Here is a 19,984-nt window from a genome sequence, read left to right on the forward strand (position 1 = left end):
AATCCAACCAGCAAACCTGATGGTATAAGTTGCAGTTGAAATCTGAATCCTAGGGAAGGAGGCTGAAGACAGTCGATTTGTGTAAATAGAAAATTATTTCTTCTTCTTCAGCCTTTAGTCTACACAAGCCTTTAATGATTAGACAAGGCCCTCTGTATTGTGGAGGGCAACCTGCTTTACTCAGTCTGCCAATTCAAAAGCTAATCCAGAAACACCCTCACAGCCACATGCAGAAATAATGTTTAACCAAATATCTGGGCCAATATCTGTGACTCAGTCAAGCTGACACACAAAATTAACCATCACAACATATACACACAAGCACACACTCAAACAGACTTATACACAAGGCACATAAGCACATATATAACCTCCTTTTGTGCACCATCAGAACAACACACTTATGTGTGTTCATACTCCCAACATATGCAAAAACAGAAACAAAGACTCGTGGATACACGCACATACACACAGTGAACAGACACAGATACACACACTTACACACATGCACACATACACATGCACACGCTTCACCCAGAGGACCCTGAAACTATACTGCTGTAGAAGCTCCTTCCTGCTGTGGCACTTCCTCATTTAACAGGGCCCCTTGTGCCTTGCCCTGAGGCACCAGCCTAGGCTTGTCTGAGTCACACAAACCCAGATCTCCCTACCCAAAGGCAGGTATGCCGCAGCAGGACCCATCTGGAAAAGGCTCAGCCATCTCCTTTCTCCTGCCAGGGTAGTCCTAAAGTCGGGGAGGGGGGTGCCCTGCAGCTAAGACCATGCAATGTCTTCTATCCCAGCCCCGAGCATTTATACTGAGGAAGTCCCCAAGCCCCCACCACAATCATCAGGGGAAACTGAGGCACAGAGAAGCCATCCCTCAACCAAGGTTATCCAAGTGTTAAGAGGCAGAGCCAAATTCAAACAAATTCAAGCCATGTGCTCCAGAGACCCCACTCTAACTACTGGGTTGGGCATGTAAAGGGAAACAAACAAACCTCTGGGTCACCGTCTGTTCTGGAAAACCTCTGTTCTTCCTTCACCTTTGCTAGTGTAGAGCCAAAGCTGGGCAGTGATCAAACATTTAACCAGCAAACACTGCTGTCTGCCAGTTTCCAGATGCAGAAATCACCCAGAAGGAGCATGTTTCCTGGCGATCTCCATTCTCTGAAATTTCAGTCTACACCCCATTTTCCTCCCCACTTTCTAAGAGAGAATGCCCACTCACACCAGCAGAGGAGAGTCTCCTGCAGGGGGCTGTTCAGAACGCTGGAATCCTGGGACTGAGAAGCATGTCCTTTGGAGAAGAAAACCCAGATGATTCTGCATTCAAAACCCCTGATTTCTTTTTAAGATTTTATTTGTTTGTTTATGAGAGAGTGAGCAAGATAGAGAGAGCACATGCAGGGGGGTAGCTGGGCAGGGTAGGAGGCAGGAGAGGGAGAAGCAAACTCCCACCGGCAAGGAGCCCAGTGCAGGCTCATCCCAAGACCAGGGGATCATTACCTGAGCCTAAGGCAGACTCCTAACTGATTGAGCCACACAGGCGCCCCGAGTAACTTTTTAAATGCGATGTCTCTTCCATGCGTATTTCAAGGGTAGACACTCGCAAAGGTTTTGTTTTCTCACAGCTCTCATTTCTCTTTCTCCTCCCCATGCAAATAATAGCTGTTTGGAAACTCTTTAAAGGAAGCGGTTGACTTTGTAGCCCAGACATGTGCAGGTGAGGAGCTTCTGGTCAAAATGATTCAGCAAGAAACCATCACCGCCCACCCCCACCCCCTCCACCCCTACCCCATCCCCCTCACGGCGCCGCCCCCACCCGAGGCAGGCGGCCCCCATCCCGGCCAGGGGCGGTTTGCGGGGCGGGGCCCCCTCTTGGCTCCCTAGCACTACCGTTGGCAGGGGCCCCAGTTCCCCCAGCGCGCGCTGCCCTCTAGGCAGGCAGCCATGCGGCCCGTTGGGGTGCTGCTCGCCTTCTGCTGCCTGGTCTTGAGCACCACCGGGGATCATTTGCGAGGTAAGAGCAAGGTGTTCCCTGGGCCGCTTCATGCCTGGGCTCCGGAGCTCTGGCCGATCCCCGAGGCGAGGTCCGACGGCGGCGGGACGCGTCCTGAGTTTCCTGCCCGGGTCCCCAAGGCTCATTGCTGGCTTGCCAGCCCCGGGGGACTGCTCCGCGGCAGGGGCAGGCGGCTCCCCTCCAGGCAGCAGCTGCCCTTGCGGGCTTAAGGGATAGGGGGTCTGGGGCCTGCCTCGGGGCAAGAGAAGCATCCTCTGTCATCCCTCGCCCTGCGGTCTCAGCAGGGACTGAGAACTGTCTACCCAAGGGAGACTTCCCTGTGGCCCCTCCTAGAGGACCAAGCTCTAGGATGCCCCTTGGTTGTTAAGCAGTTTCTATCTGATGTCTGTGCTTCCTGCCTGCTGGCTGCTGTCCTGTGACTTGCCCCCCCCACCACCACCACCATCGGAGCCTACGGATCAGACACTTCCTGTCAGGCCAGCACAGGGGAGAAGGGGAGGGAGGGCACTGCTGCTGTGCTCCAGAAACTGAGGCACAAGGAGATTAGGTTACTTGCCCAAGTTACATAGCCTGTGAGCACGGGTCCCTAATAGAGCACAAAGGAGCAGGCCATGCCCTACCCTCATTGGAATCATAGGCTGTGGTTGCTGGTGGAGACTTAGAGGGCCCCCACCCCATGTTCTTTAACCTCCTGGCTAGTGGAGGGATCACATGCCCTCATGGTGACACTTGCTTCTGGCCCCTGGACTGTCTTGGGTGAGTGCTGCACATGGGGACCTCAGGGACAGGACACCCACCTCCTCTTTCTCCCCAACCTTCATTCTTAGCTCCCGTGCTGAGGCCTCTTCTCAGGATACCACTGTCTTTCTCTGCCCCTCCCCCCCACTTAGTACCCATCCCAGGGGCACAAGTCAGGGGAAGAAACCGAATGTTCAGAACAAAGAAGCACACTCCTTCACACTCTTTAGCGAAGGGTCTCCTGGAGAGATGTGGAGCCTGCCATCCTAACTGCATGGCAATTTAATAATTGTTGGTCATTGTCAACTGTTTTGCCAAGTTCCTTCCCCTTGCCTCCATTTCTTCACGGAACAGAGCAGGGACGGGAGCAAGACTGCATGGGGAATTCCGAGACAGGTGGCACTGGACGACTGTTAGTGTCCTCTCACAGGCAGGCTTCCCTCTGCCATAGCTCACTGTTGGATAAAACCCTCTCCAGTCCACGCCCAAAAGGGAGCCACCTGCCTCATCAGAGCAGCAGACCTCCCCTGCCAGACCTGCTCTCTATCACTGAGCGCCAGCTGGAAAGTCCAGAGCCCACACACACATGCAGAGAGTAGGGTACTACAGACTCCCCAAACCTTGTAGCTGTGGAACCTGCAGCCTCCCTAAGCCTCAGGGTCATCACCCAGGAGATGGGTAAAGAACTTCAGTACTCCTGGGCCTTGGAGAGGCCTGACTGCGCCGGCACGTGGAAGGCATTCTCACTGGGCCTGGGGTGCTTGGCAGCCACCTGTCCACATCCCTGCTCCGAGTCTCTGCCATACCAGTGGCCTACCCACGCCACCCCACATGCCCCTCTGAAGCAATCTCTTCTGGTGCTTCCTTCATTTGACAGATGAGGGCCCCATCAAGGGCCTCAGAAAGAGGGGCTTGGAGGTCCCTCTGTCTGGTGGTTGGACAGAGACAGGAACTCAGCCTACCCCAACTCTGCTCCCACAGCTCCCACAGCCTTTCCTTTTCCTCCTCGGAGAACAGATTCCAGTGCCTTCTTGTGGGGGTGACAGGGCCCCTGATGCTGGTGTCCTCTGGGCATGTGACCTCCCCTTGTCCAGATATTAAAGTGCACTGACCTAAAGGCAGAGCCCTGTGGCATCTTCCCTCCCTAAGCCCTTCAGGACTTAGGAAATTGCCACATCAGTGTCCTCAACACTTTTATATTCCATTGAAACCCAAAAGTCCTTTCTCAACCTGTTAAGAGATAACTTTCTCCTGGGAAGCTCCACAGGGCTGCCATGTCACATTCTGCCCCCCTCCCCTGCCCCCAGCCAAGTTTGCAGTGGCTCATCTTCTCATTACAGGGCTTTATAATTAGTTGAGCCTGGTGTAACCCTACCCTGCACTCCCCTGGGGCCTCAGTCTCTCCCCTTTAGAATAGGGACCCACATGCTGCCTGCAGAGTGGTGACAAGGGAGGGACAGCTTTAACTCTCCTGCTCCCCAGACTTTGGCTGCGCAACACACACCCCAGATACCACATCTCTGAGATCAGCTCAGGCCCCCTTTCATGGGGAAGGGACTGACCCCCTGGCCCGAGCCCCAGCCGGCACTGTCACCATCTGCTCAGTACTCCCTTGGTGGCCTCCGTTCTTCCCTGAGGGAGAGCTCCTCTTTGGGATGTTTATTCTCCATGAGAAGCCTTTCCCTGCTGATTTCTCTTGAAGAATCCTAAAAATAGATTTGACTTTCAACTCTTTTTTAATTAAAAATTGAGCTTTTATTGTTTCTTTAGACAACTGCACTGGTGAAGCTTTCCTGACTTAAAGCCTATATTTTAGGAAAACATGTAGTTAGATAAAAATAAACCTACGTCAGTATTTTCCCTAGACTTTTTGTAACATTACCGAATCACTTAGGAACTGACATCATGTGTTCCAAAAAGATACAAATCTGAGGTTCAGCCTCGCCTACTTTCACTTCTTTTTTTTTTTCCTTTCCTAGAATGAAAGAGTGAGCAGGGGCAGGGTCAGAGGGAAAGGGAGAGAATCTCAAACAGAACCCCTTCGGCGTGGAGCCCAAGTTGGCTCCCCAGTTGGAGCCCCAAGTTGGGACTCGATCTCACGACCCTGAGATCATGACCTGAGCTGAAACTAAGAGTCAAATGCTTAACTGACTGAGCCACGAAGGCTTACTCTTTCGCTTCATTTATAATCCTGCTCCAGGCAAGCTAAATTATATTTGATACATTTTATTTAAAAAAAAAATCAACACTGGTTATTAAGATTGACTTTTAATTTGAGATAGTAAGAGTGATAACATTTTGTTGCTCTTGTTATACTTTTCTGTATTTTTCAAATTTCCTACCCAAAATAGACAAGCTTATAATCACAAAAAGCAATTTATACAAAGCAAAACATAGAAGCTATGTTGATCCCCACAGTAGGGAAAGGGGGAGCCCTAAGCTCTGACGGCCAGAATACACTGGAGGTTCCATCCCTTGAGCAAAAGTAGCTTCTTTCTTTCTCTGCCAGAAATGGAGGAGCAGAAATGAAGCCTGCAGTTGTTTGCCCAAATGGCTTTTGGTTTAAAGTACAAATCACACTGGACTTCGTGTGGTGCGTGAGCACAGGTGCCGGGGAAGCAGCCCTCGGCCCATCCCCCCCACAACTTAGGGTGTCTGTGCGTAGAGCCCAGAAGCACCCCCCAGCACCACCACCTGAGTCACAGCCATGGGGGCGGCTTGGGGAAATGCGGGTTCCAGGGCCTGACCTAGCCTGACCAGCCCAGCTGCTGACACTCAATAGTGCCAGCAAAACACAAGCAGCTTTCCTTGTTTCCATCTTTGGAGACTTTTAGCAAAGACTGTCCTAGGAGGGCTGGATTCTTGCAAAGGAGAATCCCAGTGCTGGTCGTGGACAGAACTCGGACCGGCAGATGGCCATGACCCTATGTTGGGCAAGGTACCGGCGGTATGCTGTTTTCATCAGGGACAGAGGGCCGGATACATGGGGCTGCTAAAGCTTAGGGAGCCTTGCAGAAGAATCATGAGCTTCATCTTGATGTTTCAGCTTTGGGCCCAAGAATCCAGCTGGGAGAGACCCATTTGCCAGGTGGGGCCCTGCTTGGTCAGGCAGTGCTGACCATGGGATGCCCCCCTCCAGGGTCCCAGAACACACATAGACTCATGTCTTCTCTGCCTACTCTCAGTGCTCCTTCTGCTGCACCCCACATCGGGGAGGGCAGACCACCCAGCCAGATGCCCCCCAAACTGTCCTGGTTCGCACATTAAGCAGGGCTCTCACGTACACAAGAGCCCATAGCAGGTGCACAGCATACAAGGCACCATCCTGCTAGGTGGTTCACCAGCCCAGCCAGCCCACTGGCCCCATAACCCGACCCCCCATACAAGGTAGGGGGTAGTTCCCTCAGCCCCCTTCTGTCAGTCCCCATGGGTGGGAGACTCCTTGTCCCCAGTGGGACATCCCAGTGCAGCTTTTGTTAAAGCTCCCATGCTCTGTTGAATTCATGCTGCCAGCTTCCTCCCCTAAAGTTGAGATTTCTTCACCAGGGAACCAGATGGTATCTTGACTCCCCCCAGAGCTTTCATGCCTTCTGCCATTATTTTCTACCACCCAAATATACTCGGGTGTCTCGGGTCTGAGCTGGAGCTTGTCTCTCAGGAGTGGACGGGGTGGGGTGGGGTGGAGTGGGCACAGGTCAGCACCAGTCTTTCCACCTTATATATGCTCAGCCCGGAAGCTTGGTTACCACTGCCACTACCCACACTCCCCAAGTCTCCACTTCCTGCTGCCTCGGCACCTCTGCCTCCTGCTAAGCACAGTCTCCCCAGACTGAACACAGATGCCTGAGCCACAGGTGGTCCCTGAGATCACGGCAGAGGGAAGCAGAGTGAAGTCTCAGGGCAGTGCAGTCCCGTGGGGTCTTCTGAAAGGACACGGTGTCCCTCTCTGCATCCACCACCATGACCCCGTGTGGCTACTGAGCCCCTGAAATGGAGCCATGCCACTGAGCTGCTGAACTTCACACTGTTAAATTTAATTAATGAATGAAAACAGCTCAGCTCTGAATCATCTCTGGCATGTTAACATTTCAGGGAAATCTAGGAGAGTATCTTCCAAAAGAGAAGCAGTTTACAAATCTAAAAACCCTCTTTCCCTTCTCCCTCCTCTCAGTTTATTTAGATTTCCCCCCCAAACTGTTATCTTTAAAAGATTTTATTTATTTATTTGACAGAGAGAGAGAAAACACAAGCAGGGGAGGGGCAGAGGGAAAGGGAGAAGCAGGTTCCCCGACTGAGTGCTGAGTCCAACACGGACTCGATCCCAGGACCCTGAGATCATAACCTGAGCTGAAGTCACATGTCTGACTAAGCCACCCAGGCATCCCAACTTTTTGTTATTTTTAGACATCAGTTATCCACTGTAGAAATTGACAGAAACTTAAATTAACCATGAGCCACCAACCAGAAAAGGCCACCATTTACTTGTGGCCATACAGAGCCTGTGGGGTTTTTTACAGCCCTGTTTTCTTTATAATAAAATCCGAAGTTTGTAACCCCAATGAGCACACACCCATGGTGGGCCCAGCCTTGCCTCTCAGCCCTTCCCCACAGGCCCTCCTTGCTTCGGCCATGCTGGGGCCCTGAGCCCTCAGACCCCTCTGTCTTCCCGGCCCCCAGCTTGCTCTCGGCCCCTCCACCCAGATTGGGGCAGATGGCACAGCCTGGTCCTACATGTGCTGTGGACAGACCCCCGCACGGCTCCCACCTCGCTTCACCTGCTGCTCTGATGTTTGTCATGCCTGTGTATTTATGGAACGTGGGCTCCAGTGAACATAAGCTTCTGTACGCCCAGTACCTGCAGGATGAGGAGGGCTCCAGAAGGGCCACGGAGGGAGCTGGATGGAGGAATGATGTCAGGTCCTTTTTCCGTGAGGGCCCTTGGGGTGTGGCCAGGCTCTGCTTCTGTGGGGCCTGCGACAGAAGATGTGGAGAGGAGAGGGGCAGATATGGGGGTCCCTGGTTCTGTCAGACACTGGGGGACCCATGTGCTGGGGTAGAAGCCCCTCATGTTCCTTACCCCATCTTTTATCCAAGTATGGGCCTCCTTAGAATATTGGAAGAGCATGGAAGGATGAAAGAAAGCCAATCATCCCTCCCTCCACCACATGCCAGCCCTGCAATGGAGCTGTGTGGGATAAAGTCGCACGGGCCTGACCCGGTCCTTGGACTTGCACCCAGATGGGCATGGCAGGAGGCAGCACATGAGGGGCATCAGGTGCTATGCCGCTGCCAGGAGCTAGGTGCCAGGGTGCAGCCCCCGCATGGGCTAACCCAGAGCCTGGATGCTGGGTGGACTCTGACAAGAATCACTGAGGGAGAGGACAGCAGCCATGTCCTCACATGGGAGAAGGCAGGACGGACCTCTGGGCACTTCTCCGTGGTCCACTCGTTGGGGACAAATGGAGGGGCTGGATCCAGATGACAGTGTCCTCAAAGGCCAACTGGGCACCTTCTTCTAAGCCCTGGGGCTACGTCCTATCTGGAGGCTCCGCCACCTGAAGACACATTCAGGGTTTCTTTAACACGTGTTAGCAATGACCCTGGGTTCCGCAAAAGACTGTGTGGGCAGGCACAGCAGGCTGGGACTACATTTCATACCTCACGGTGCCACCCCTCATGCTTAGTCCTCAGCTCTGAGGAGGGAGCAATTGTGGGGCACACAACAATGCACTGTGGAGAGTGGGGTGGCTGGCTGAGGGGTAGGTAGACGACCAGGGGCCACACGGGGAGCAGATGGCAGAAACAAGGTGTGAGGTGCGACCCTGGGCCCAAGGACCCTGGTCATAGCAATGCTTTTGTCTGGTTCTGTGCGTCTCTGTTTCAGATTTTTGTTCCCAGACCCTTAACCCAGATCGGAAGCCAGGATTTCCCAAAAAAATAAACCCCCACGACCCAGGAGTCCTCCAAGCAGCCAGACACAGCGCTGAAAGGTTCAACAACTGTACCAATGACATCTTCTTGTTCAAGGAGTCGCACATCAGCAGAGCCCTGGTCCAGGTGAGGGTCAGGGACACCTCTAAGAGGCCAGGCTGCAGTGGCTCCTGTCTTACCGACCTGCCTAATGCCCATCTGGAACCCAGACCCAGGCCAGGAGGCTGCCACAAACAGTCCATGAGCAGCCAGAGGCACCCTGGGCACAGCAAGAAGGCCCTGAGATGCCTCTTGTGAAAACAGGCTCCTCCTGGGCGGAGCCATCAGGCTGGGGCCCATAGTACATCTGAAGTGGAACCCAGGAGGCCAGGGGTGGAACAGGCCCCCACAGATGGGCGTGCTGAAGGCTCTCAGTCAGGGAGAAGCAGAATGCCGGCCTGCAGGAACCACTAACCCATCAGAGCCCCCGCCCTGGCTCACCCCACCTCGCCCCATTGTCTGCACCACAACGCCAAGGGACCTCTTGCCATTGTCCATATGGGCCCACGTCACTCAGAGAGCTTGCCCAAATCACTGCCCCATCCCCACACACAAACCCCAGGGAAAGAGGGTGAGGGGGTCCCACTCTAACACCAACAGTTTTTAGGCATACTGATAACAGTTTCTCCTGTGTAATAGGATTATTGGAAATTCTTATAATCCTTATTCTTTTCAAAAATCACAAATTCTTTAAGAGCAGCATATTTTCATGATTAGAAAGCATGTGGCAGAAAGGCAAGCTGGTGTGGGGTGGGCTTTAAAAGCCGATTTCCCATCAGAAAGTGTTACCTCCCCAGGGACTCAGCCCCAGGGACTGTGGGATCTTCGTGAGCCAGACTCTCAACTCCTGCGGAACAGAACGAGTTCCTGGTGTGCCTGCCAGTGCTCAAGGGCCTGTGGGAGGGGGTGGATGGGAAATTATCCCTCAGTGACATTGGGACGACTTTATTCCACCTGGGCCTTGGCAGGGCTAAGGCTTTATTGGAAGACCATAGTGAGAATGAACCAGGTTGCTGCCACGTGCAAGTGGAAAAGCTTGATTTTCAAACTGGGGGAAAAAACAAGCTACCACTGTTGGCACTCAGGGCGGGTCAGCACTGGCCACAGGTGGGTGTTGGGCATGGAGGTGAGGCACAGGTGCCGTCCCCACTGATGGAGAGCTCTGGGCAGGAAGGAAATATTCTAGGACTCAGAGCCTCAGTCTCTTCTGGGGACGAGAATAGGCATCGTGAACAGGAATGACAAAGGCAGAGAGGGGCCTGGGTCCAAGCAGCAGCTTCCCTCCCAGAGTTCTCTCATGAGTCCCAGACAGGCCTCCACACCCTCAGCCCCTTTAAGGGGGCATATGTTGGCATCCTTCCCCCCTCTCCATACCTCCTCCTGCTGGTAGAGGAGCAGCCACCCTTCTGTCCTGGACCGAGTAACACCCACCTGACCCTTTTTCCCCTTAGATCGTGAAGGGCCTGAAGTACATGCTTGACATGAAGATTGGCAGAACTTCTTGCAAGAAGATCCAGCACCCTATTCTAGATAACTGTGACTTCCAGACCAACCATACCTTAAAAAGGGTAAAACGAAGGGGTCTCACCTCCTCACACCCACTCACTGCCGTCCCAGCCCTCACCCGTTCCCCAGGGCTTTGGGAAACATCTCTGCTTGCAAGTTTCCAAATCTCACTCCCAGCATCCCTGCAGTAGCCACAGACCCAGGGGAACACAGGGAGGTCTCCCAAGAGCGCACGTCCAGCCACCCGTCCTGAGGGGCACAGCTCCAGGAAATCAACACCCTGGGCTTGGGGCCGGGGAGGTTAGAACAAAAGGAGCTTTCAGACAGTTCGGAAATCATATACACACATACACCTTCAGGAGAGAGCAAACATCACAATCTAATTTGCAAAAGAAAGTGAAAAGCATATATTCTTAAGCCTCTCAAGTTCTCTGCAGATGTGAAATTTCTCAAAATAGAAACTTAGGGCAGGGGGAGAACGTCATAAGGAAAAGGCGTGTATGCACAGCCCACAGCAGCAGCACTGGGGCACCTAACCTCTGTGGAGCGTTTCGGGAGGGTGGCCTCTGCGACAGGGGGTCTCAGCATGCCCTTCTTTGTTGCAGACTTTCAGCTGCTACTCAGAAGTTTGGGTCATCCCCTGGCTCCAGAAATTCGAGGTGTCCGTTCTCCACTGTCACTGACTTCCGCCTCTCAGCCACACTGCACTCGTGCTCTGTACTGCGCTAGGTCACAGCCCCGCCCCGGCTGTCACAGGCCCTCGGAACTTCCAAAGTAGTCCCTCACCAGTGAGCAGAAATGGGAGAGCCCCTGGGCTCAGCATAGAGTAGCTGGGATTATGTATTTCGCATTTTCTTCTAACCCTAATTTCACCAATGCTCTGGTGGTAATTATTCAGGTTATGGACCCCTGAGTGAGCCCCCTCCCATCCACTCCCACCTGATTACCTGGTGGTCCCACATTCAGCAATGAAAGCGCAGGGATCCATCCCTTTGACCAAATTAACGGTTACAGCACTGGGCAGGGGGACAACTCAGCTATTGTGCATCTTGACCTTTTGTGCATGAATAAAGTTATGAATAAATATGAATAAAGAACTGACCATTGCAAAGCAACAGCTGTTGCTTTTTTCCTGTTAAAGGAAGTCAGGAAGGCGAGGTGAGCTGTGTGAGGGATTCCCCCTCACTGAGTGATCTTATGAGTCTAAGTGATTTCCATAAAGCCCGTTGGAGCCTTTTCCAGACTTTCACTGCTAGCTAAAATATACTGAAGACCAGAACAGCTAGAAACAGGCCAGCATGTGTCCACATCATGAACTGGTGTAATGAGTAGCACCCCATTTTGGAGGGCACTGACGCTCCAGCTGGACTTTCTTCTGACCAGGAGTCATACACCCAAGTTCCCTCCACTGCCTTGGAGGCTCAGGATGTGCTCAGCTGTACCTGGGCAGGCAGAGTGCTGGGACCACCCCCCATGGCCCCTCAGGAGAGGGGAGCCTGGGTTAGGGATGGACACACTGTGCTGGGGAGGGAGCAGTAGGTGCTGGCGTCCTTGTCAAATACAGGGCTCCAGCTGACACTGGAAGCAGTGCAAGGCCAGACCACAGACATGCCCAGAAGCTTGCAGACAGAGATGGGCTTCACTCAGAGAAGATAGGCCCCCCTGCACGCCTGCCTGGGTTGGAATGCAGAGCCTCTCACTTTGGATTTCTTCCTCTCCAGTCCTCTTCAAACTATAGATTAGTACAAAATACACAATACACTGTTGCCTTAAAAAAAAAAATACACACACACAAACACACACACACACAGACACACACACACACACACACACACAGACTTGGGGTACCTGGGTGGCTCAGTCAGTTAAGCCTCCAACTCTTGATTTCAGCTCAGGTCATGATCTCAGGGGCGTGAGATAGAGCCCCAGGTAGGACTCCATGTTCAGCCAGGAGTCTGCTTGAGAATCAATCTCTCCCTCTACTTCTGCCTCTGCCCTTCCTCCCCTGCTCTTTTCTCTCTAAATAAATCTTTAAAAAATATGGACTTGATCATTCATAGGAAACAAAATCTGTATTAAAGATGTATGACAATTCAGTATGCAGCTGTAAACTTGATCAGTATGTACAACCAAAAATGAATTACCCTTTGGCTTCCTTCAGTGAGGAGAGAGCTTTTATTTCCAAATCCGAATTCATTTTTGCTGGCTCATCTTCTTGTGGTCATTTAATTCAGGGACAGTGGTGGCAACTATGCCACAAGACATTTAAGTTATTTGATGATTCTGAAGGCCATCCTTTCATCAAGATAAATTTGTTCACCAGCACTGCTGACCTCATGCATACATAAACAAGTTGGCAGGAACACCGGTGTTGGAGCTTCAGAGTCTGATGGGCCTTGGGGCAGAGCTGAAGGGGCAGGATGATGCAGCAAATGAAGGAAGGAACTCATGTGAACTCCCAGTCGGTCTTCATTAACATTTAAATATGGTCCAGAGCACAGGAAGGCCAGGCCTTTCGTGAAAATCATTACTTAGGCCTCCAGGGTTTACGGGCCCACCTGGCCTCACATGGCCTCATGGTCAGACATGAGAATGCACACACAGGTGTGGGGGAGAGTAGCCTCATAGGACCTCTGCTCTGAGCCCAGCTGCATTTGAAACCCTCCCACCCCCAATCTCTGCCCAGCCAGAAGCCAGGGCTGACCATCCCTCTGGGACAGAGAAGGAAGCCTCAAATCTGAATCCCAAAATTCTCAGGTGTCAACATTAACCTATGCCCACAATTTTCAAAACATCATTTGGGGCCAAGTATTCAAAATCTCTTCCTATAAAGAGAAGTCTAAGAACTAAGACAAACCAGCTCCTGCAGAAGCCAGCTGACCGTAGGTCCCCAAATCTCAGGCTTCTGCAAACTTTCTCTACATGGGGACCTTAGGGTCTGAACTCTAGGTGACCTGAACTCTATGATATGTCAGCTGTTTTATTATTCCCAATCTGCTTTATGTTCTATACTTCAGTATACTTTATGTTCTATACTTCTATACTTCACAGAAGACAATGCTTGACTTTAACTCTTAGACTGGGCATGGTGGCACCAGAAGGAAAGGGTCTGAGTCAGTGAGCCAGTGTGAGGCTACTCTGATTTGTGGAAGCCAACAGCTCACGTGCCTTGGTCCTCCACAGAGACACCTCTGCCAACCACACTACTGGAGACGTAGAGCAGGTCCTATGGGCATGAGGCTTGTTCTAGCAATGTAACTCTGCTCCCCCACCCCACCCCATGAAAGACTTCTCTCTAGACCGAGCACACCAAAGCCCAACCTGGGAATAGACTGGCCAGAGAGCCATTTGGTAGGATTCAAACAGATGAAACAGAACACCTACATGGAGATGGTGTAACTTACCATAGGTAGCAGGCATTGTCTTATTAATTGGTCTTCTTGCCGACCCAATTTTAACTGCTCTTTTAAACTTAGAGCTTTACTCTGACTCAGAGGGAATGACTCTGACACAGAGGGAAGCTGTGATATCATCAGTGTTATTCTCACTGAGAAAATATAAAGTTAAGTACCCAGGATTCTAAGACATGCCAGAATTAGGACCGAAGAGAAAAAATACTCATTGTTCAAGGTCTCAAAAACTGAGCAAAACCAGTCAAAATTCTAACAGTCTTGCCCTGAGTGTTCTAGAGCTTTCCCTGGCCATGCCCAACATCTCCTCACTAGCTATACAGAGATTCTCAAGGATTTAGTTCTACCTGCTCCAGGTGTCCGCCCAGCCCAGCCCCTCTCTAGGGTACAGGTGGGCCCTGGCAATGAGGAGTGCCCCACCATTGCCATGGGGACCACCTGTGAAGCTTGAAACTATGATGATGCTAGGCCACTCTGGAAGACTGGGAATTCCAGAGGACTTTGATGTGCAGCCAAGATCTAGCCCCTGGGCTGGGTCCTAGGAACACCATCCTGCCTCATCTCCCAGATTTCCCAGCAGATCTCGAAGCCAGACCATGGGTCCTGACTCAGCAGTGTGCCCAGTGAGTCTGGGCAAATCCTCTCCAACCACCCCCCCAAGCCTAAGTTCCCCCTATAAAATGACTATTATCTCTTTCCATCGGTAAAGTGTCAGTGTTCACAAAAACACTTTATAAACTAAATACCACTCTGCAAATGCATGTTGATGATAAAAATCACAAAATAGGTCTTCTGTCCTATTAAAGGTAGTATCTGAGTCCCACTGGAGGTTTTGTAGTAGATAATAAAGAAGCACACAATGAATGAATCACTTGATTTAATTTTAAAAGCATGTTAGTAATTCACATTAGGGCAAATCTGCTTTAAGTTTACAACAAAACCATACCACATATTTAAACCTAATGAGGCCATATTTTGTACCTCAGCATGGCAATTACCAGATAAAACACAGGAAGTGACACGTTGAGACAGAAAATCAACATCTAAGTCAAAATCAAGACTCCTTTGCTAAAAACTGTGAAAAGCAATTTACCAGCTTCTTTACCTTGGTGAAAAGCAAGGACTAAAAAGCAAAGCCCTCTGTTCTCAATCAAGAAGTCAGCTTTTATACGCTCTGCACATTTAAATTGTTTTTTATGGCAGAATGATCACTTTTTACCTTATTCCTATACAGCTGATATATGGGGTGCACCATCATCCATTCAAAAGTATTTCATAATCTATATGCAATTTTCTTTCCCCTAAAGTAACATAAATAACATTGAGTCGTTGACCTAACACATTCTGGGTCACACCAGCTGGACTGAAGCCGGTTTCCGGCTCTGTCCCACTGTTGCTGCACTTATAGCTATCCCTGAGCACGCAACACAACAGAGGAGCCAACCTTCAGATCCTGACTCTTTCCCCTACAATGAGGCCAGGCCAGCGCAGGGGATGGGGGCCACGGTCGGGAGAGGGAGCAGATGGGTTGTTGCCAGCCAGTGCAACACCGCACAAGCAGTAAAGGTTTTACCACAGTCATCATTGCCTATTTAAAATATTTCCTTGTCAAGTGACTGAAAACGATTCCAGAGACACAGTGTCTTATGTATTCTCACAAACAGCCAGGACAGAAAGGAGCAGGTAGCAGCCCCATTCTGTGGGCTGGAAATAGGAACACAGTGTAATATTGACTTGCCCAGAATGAAGCACCACCAGGAGGTGATGGCCAGAGGCAGCTTCCCTGTGAGGGACACTGAGCAAGCCAGATGGACTGATTGTCCCTAAGCAAGGTCCTGGCCAAAAGTATCCTCCTATCAGCCCGCAATGGAATCAAACTCCATTCACCAACCTAATTATATTAGAGAAGAAACTCCCAGGCAACACCATCAGAAAAGGTTAATGAGCAGAAAAGTCAATTTAATTATCATTATTATACAGGTCCCCCTGACAAAATTAGGACTGGTTTGTACATACTTGTCAGGATTTCGGGCTTGTGACACTCCAGCAAATGATATTAAAATGTACACTATTCATCTACTAGTCTATAGGTAAGGAACAAAGGGGTGTCAACAGGACTCCCCTAGATCCTGCCCTGTAGTATCCAACTGCTGGATCATTCCATCGATGTGGAAGATTATTCACAAAGTCCAGCAGGTCCATTCTGAGCTCCTGGGATCAACATGCCTCTATCCACTTACTCAGGTCCTTGTCTTTAAATGGTTGATGGGGACTCAGGAGTCTTGAAAACCCTGTGGTTCAGAGTGGGGCTAAACTGAAGTAGGCTGGAGGGGGCGAGCTATAGAAGGGAACACATAGGATCAAGGGCCCACGTCCCATACGGCTCTAGAGAATACAGCTCTACCACTTATACAGCTCTACCCACCAGCCTCCACACTTTTGCACTGAGGTCTCCTTGCCCTTCCTGTGCCCCACCCCCAAAGACAGGTATTACCGCATTTTATAGTAAAGGTACTAGGCTGGCAGGACAGCAGTAGTGAAAACAAGATCCCTGGACATCTCATCTACTGCTCTATCCACCAAACCCTGAGGCCTACTATAAGTCCTAGAGAATCACTGTACTTAGAAAGGTTTTTAAAGAGAAAATGGTTTAACGTGGATTTATCTTCCCTGTGGCATGTTATGCTTCCCTCTAGCTGCAATGTGAAACCCAGATGAGGGGTATCCCACAGGGGCCCAGATATCCACAGGGTCTCACTGTCCACTTCCAATATCCATGTCCAAGGACTGGCAGGTGCAAGAAGAAAGGGCTGTGTGCACAGGATCTCCTGGACCAGTGGTGGTGCCCAGTGTGAGGACTCCTGGCACAGCCACGGTCAAGGCTGCTAAACAGACTGGAGGCTGAGTCTGCAGAGGAAGGGGGCCCTGAAGGAGCCCAGGTATAGGTGGCCATCGTGCTCGTGCACTTCGCTGATGTAAGAAACCACTTGCCCGTTGGGATCATGCAAGCTTCTCCGGAAGGCCCCGCTGTCGCTGAGTTCTAGAACAAGGCTGTACCGTGGTACAAACTTCATCACAGTCTCCTGACTAAACAGCTGGGAGGGAAGCACAGTGTGAGGAGAGGTTAGCTTCTGACCAAGAGGGTGGTGTGAGCAGATCCAGCCTGCTAAAAACACGACCGCAGGCTCAAAATGGATTCAGTTACACTCAGCCCCAAGTCACCAAATTGAGACCTACCTTATTTACAGTTTGGGTTGTCCTAGAAATGGAATCTTAAACCAGTCAATCAGGAATCACCTGAACAGTACCAGATGTGAGGTAATCTGCCTGCCATCCCCTAAAGGACAGTAGGCTGGTGATAACCAACCTGGTTTTTTTCCAGTGTAACCTCCTTGCTCCCTCTCCCTCCTGCCTATAAAAGTCTTTCATTTTGTACTGCTCCTCCCAGCTTTCTATCTGTATTGGATGGTCTCTGACTCATGAGTCACTGAACAAAGCCTATAAGCTGACAGGTATTCAGCTGAATTTTGTTTTTCACAAATGCCACATCCCCTCACCATCCTGTAATGGCCCAGCTCTTCTAATGACAGGAAAGCTACATAAAGCAGAGGCAGGTTAACCCAGCTCCCTTGCCCCTGTCACCCCGCAGACCTCCCCCACATCTGCCCCCATGCACAGTAGGCCAAGGAGCCTCCCGTCACATGCATTCAGAGGCAAGGCTAGCCTGGCACCAGGATGGTAGCTTTCCAACAGCCCTCGCCACAGTACCCACCAGACCCAACGCAGGTGCCACTCCAGATGACCTGGGTGAACCGAAAGAAGGGTTCATGGCTCCTCACATCCGAGGAAGACACAGTACTGAAGCTAAGCCCATGCTGACATGGACCCCAGAATGCCAGGTTAAAACCAGCACAGCCTAACTAGAATAAATGCCACGCCCTCTGACTGGGCTTAAAATATTTCATATGTGCAAAGTGCAAATGATGGAGATCTGAGAGTGGTTCATGTTGGAGAAAAGACCTGGACAGGTTAAATGAATGTGCCCCTGCCACCCAGGCCCTGGCAGCTCTGCTTGAAGCCAGTGTAGCGACAACATCCACAAGGAGCAGAGCACCCTCCAGGAGCCCCGTGGCTCAGCCAGGTCAAGGGCCACAAGGGACTACTGAAGGGTTTTAAGCAGAGAAACCAGAGGGTGAGATACACCATTTCTGGCAGAGCTGGACACCAGGGAGGAAATGATGACAGTATGCTACTGCCTAAGACCAGTGAGTAAAAATTAATAGGCAGATGTATACCTTTTTTTTTTTTTTTTTTTTTAGATTTTTATTTATTTATTTGAGAGAGAGAGAGTGAGAGAGGGCATGAGAGGGGAGGGTCAGAGGGAGAAGCAGACTCCCTGCTGAGCAGGGAGCCTGATGTGGGACTTGATCCCAGGACTCTGAGATCATGACCTGAGCCGAAGGCAGTTGCTTAACCAGCCGAGCCACCCAGGTGCCCCAGATGTATACCTTTTAATATAAGGGTAAACAGCCAAACAACTGTAAATGTCCAATGAATAATGTCTCCTAGTCATTGGAAAGGTCCAAGCAGTCATATAAATCAACTGTGTTCTAGAAAGTTTTAGGGCAATCAGAGTTGATTATAGCTTAAAATACTTCATAAGACTTCCCACAGCCCCTGAAATGCCACCTCACTTCAGTGCCAGGTCCTCCTTCTCTATTCTCTCCATCTTATCCCTAAGGCATGTCATCCCCTCTCCTGGGATTAAGTTTTTTTCCCAGAAAGCTCTCAAATCTCCACCCCAATTTCCAAACCCTGGGGCTGACCCTTCTCCACCCAGAATTGCTAATAGCTCTTCAAACTTGATAGACACCCTGTGTTTCTAAGGAAACAGGGTCCTAGACAACAGCTGCTGACCCCAGCCCTCCCTTCTCTCCAGTCCCTGCAAGCCTGGCACCACAGGGTATTATCACGTGCTCTGTACGTACCATCCCCACCCTAGGCCCTGCCCCACCACCCTTCCTGGCTCAGCAGCCTCCTCCACACCAGGCTCTTCACAGCCTGTGGAGCCATGCTACAGGCTGCTCCCCAAGAAGCAGCTACAGTTGTCTCTTTAAAACTGTCTCATACTACATCACACCTCTCCTGCAGAAGTCAGTCAGGGAGCAGCTTGTAGGGTCCAGCAAGGTAGGTGTGTGCAGAGGCTGGAACCACAGTGGCTCAGACCACGAGTCAGTCCAAGCAGGGTGAGAGAGAGTCCACACTGGGGGGCGGGCAGGGGCACGGAATAGGGTATTAGAGCCCAAGCAGGGCCTGGCACAGGCTGGCAGAGCCCAGGCAGATTGAGGAGGGTGTTTACCTGGGGACAGCTTGGTAAAAGCATCAGAACCCTTGAGGGGAAAGGCAGGTGCCTCACATGGCCAGGAGGAGGGAGAAGGCCCAGTGTGGATGCCAGAGCCCTAGCAGGGGCCGTGTGATGGGGGAAATGGCCACAGACTGGTGACATCCTGGGAATCTGATCAAACAGATATGAAGGATAATAGGATCCAGGTGTTTCATTATTACAGAAGAGAAGTACTATTATGGAAGTGGAGAAAACCAGAATAAATCCTGTGATATGGGACCAGAAGCCAAAATACCAGCATTACTTACAGTTTTCAATTTAAATAAACAGATGACAAATAAATGAACACATGTGTAAACATGTACACGTACACCACATACACAGCTGACCTTGAACAACACCAGTCTGAACCATAGCAGGTCTACCTATGTGCAATTTTCTTTGATAGATACAATGCTATACATGTATTTTCTCTCCCTTATTATTTTGTTAATAATATTCTTTCTCTAGCTTACTTTATTATAAAAATACATATAACTACAAATTACATGTTAATCAACTGTTACTGGTGAGGCTTCTAATCAACAGTAGTTGTTAATAGTTAGTCTTTGGCAGGCAAAGGAAACAAAAGCGAAGATAAATTTTTGGGACTTCATCAAGATCAAAAGCTTCTGCACAGCAAAGGAAACAGTCAACAATACAAAGAGGCAACCCACGGAATGGGAGAAGATATTTGCAAATGACAGTACAGAGAAAAGGTTGATATCCAGGATCTATAAGGAACTCCTCAAACTCAACACACACACAACAGACAATCATATAAAAAATGGGCAGAAGATATGAACAGACACTTCTCCAATGAAGACATACAAATGGCTATCAGACACATAAAAAAATGTTCATCATCACTAGCCATCAGGGAGATTCAAATTAAAACCACATTGAGATACCACCTTACACCCGTTAGAATGGCCAAAATTAGCAAGACAGGAA

General features: G+C 50.5%; 2 protein-coding genes across 4 annotated transcripts in view; one reads left to right on the plus strand and one right to left on the minus strand.

The window, feature by feature from the left end:
• Positions 1 to 1,894: 1,894 nt before the first annotated feature.
• Positions 1,895 to 19,984, plus strand: part of LOC111141628 (cystatin F) — a 20,234-nt gene continuing 2,144 nt past the window's right edge. The window contains exons 1-4 of one of the 3 annotated variants that reach the window (XM_022494345.1): positions 1,895 to 2,023; positions 8,646 to 8,818; positions 10,183 to 10,299; positions 10,843 to 12,039. In XM_022494345.1, coding sequence (XP_022350053.1) covers positions 1,954 to 2,023; positions 8,646 to 8,818; positions 10,183 to 10,299; positions 10,843 to 10,920 — 438 coding nt within the window. In that variant the 5' untranslated portion in view covers positions 1,895 to 1,953 and the 3' untranslated portion in view covers positions 10,921 to 12,039. Of the gene's footprint in view, positions 2,024 to 8,645; positions 8,819 to 10,182; positions 12,040 to 19,984 lie in introns of those variants that run through there. The other 2 variants (XM_022494346.1, XM_022494344.1) reach the window with 2 other exon arrangements.
• Positions 14,514 to 19,984, minus strand: part of LOC111141627 (adipocyte plasma membrane associated protein) — a 47,565-nt gene continuing 42,094 nt past the window's right edge. Inside the window, exon 9 of the mRNA XM_022494343.1 lies at positions 14,514 to 16,742. Within this exon, the coding sequence (XP_022350051.1) occupies positions 16,533 to 16,742 (210 nt within the window). The 3' untranslated portion in view covers positions 14,514 to 16,532. The remainder of the gene's footprint in view (positions 16,743 to 19,984) is intronic.

The sequence above is a fragment of the Enhydra lutris genome, unplaced genomic scaffold (assembly GCF_002288905.1).
Source record: "Enhydra lutris kenyoni isolate GAN:26980312 unplaced genomic scaffold, ASM228890v2 scaffoldscaffold6, whole genome shotgun sequence".
In the NCBI taxonomy this organism is placed as follows: domain Eukaryota; kingdom Metazoa; phylum Chordata; class Mammalia; order Carnivora; family Mustelidae; genus Enhydra; species Enhydra lutris.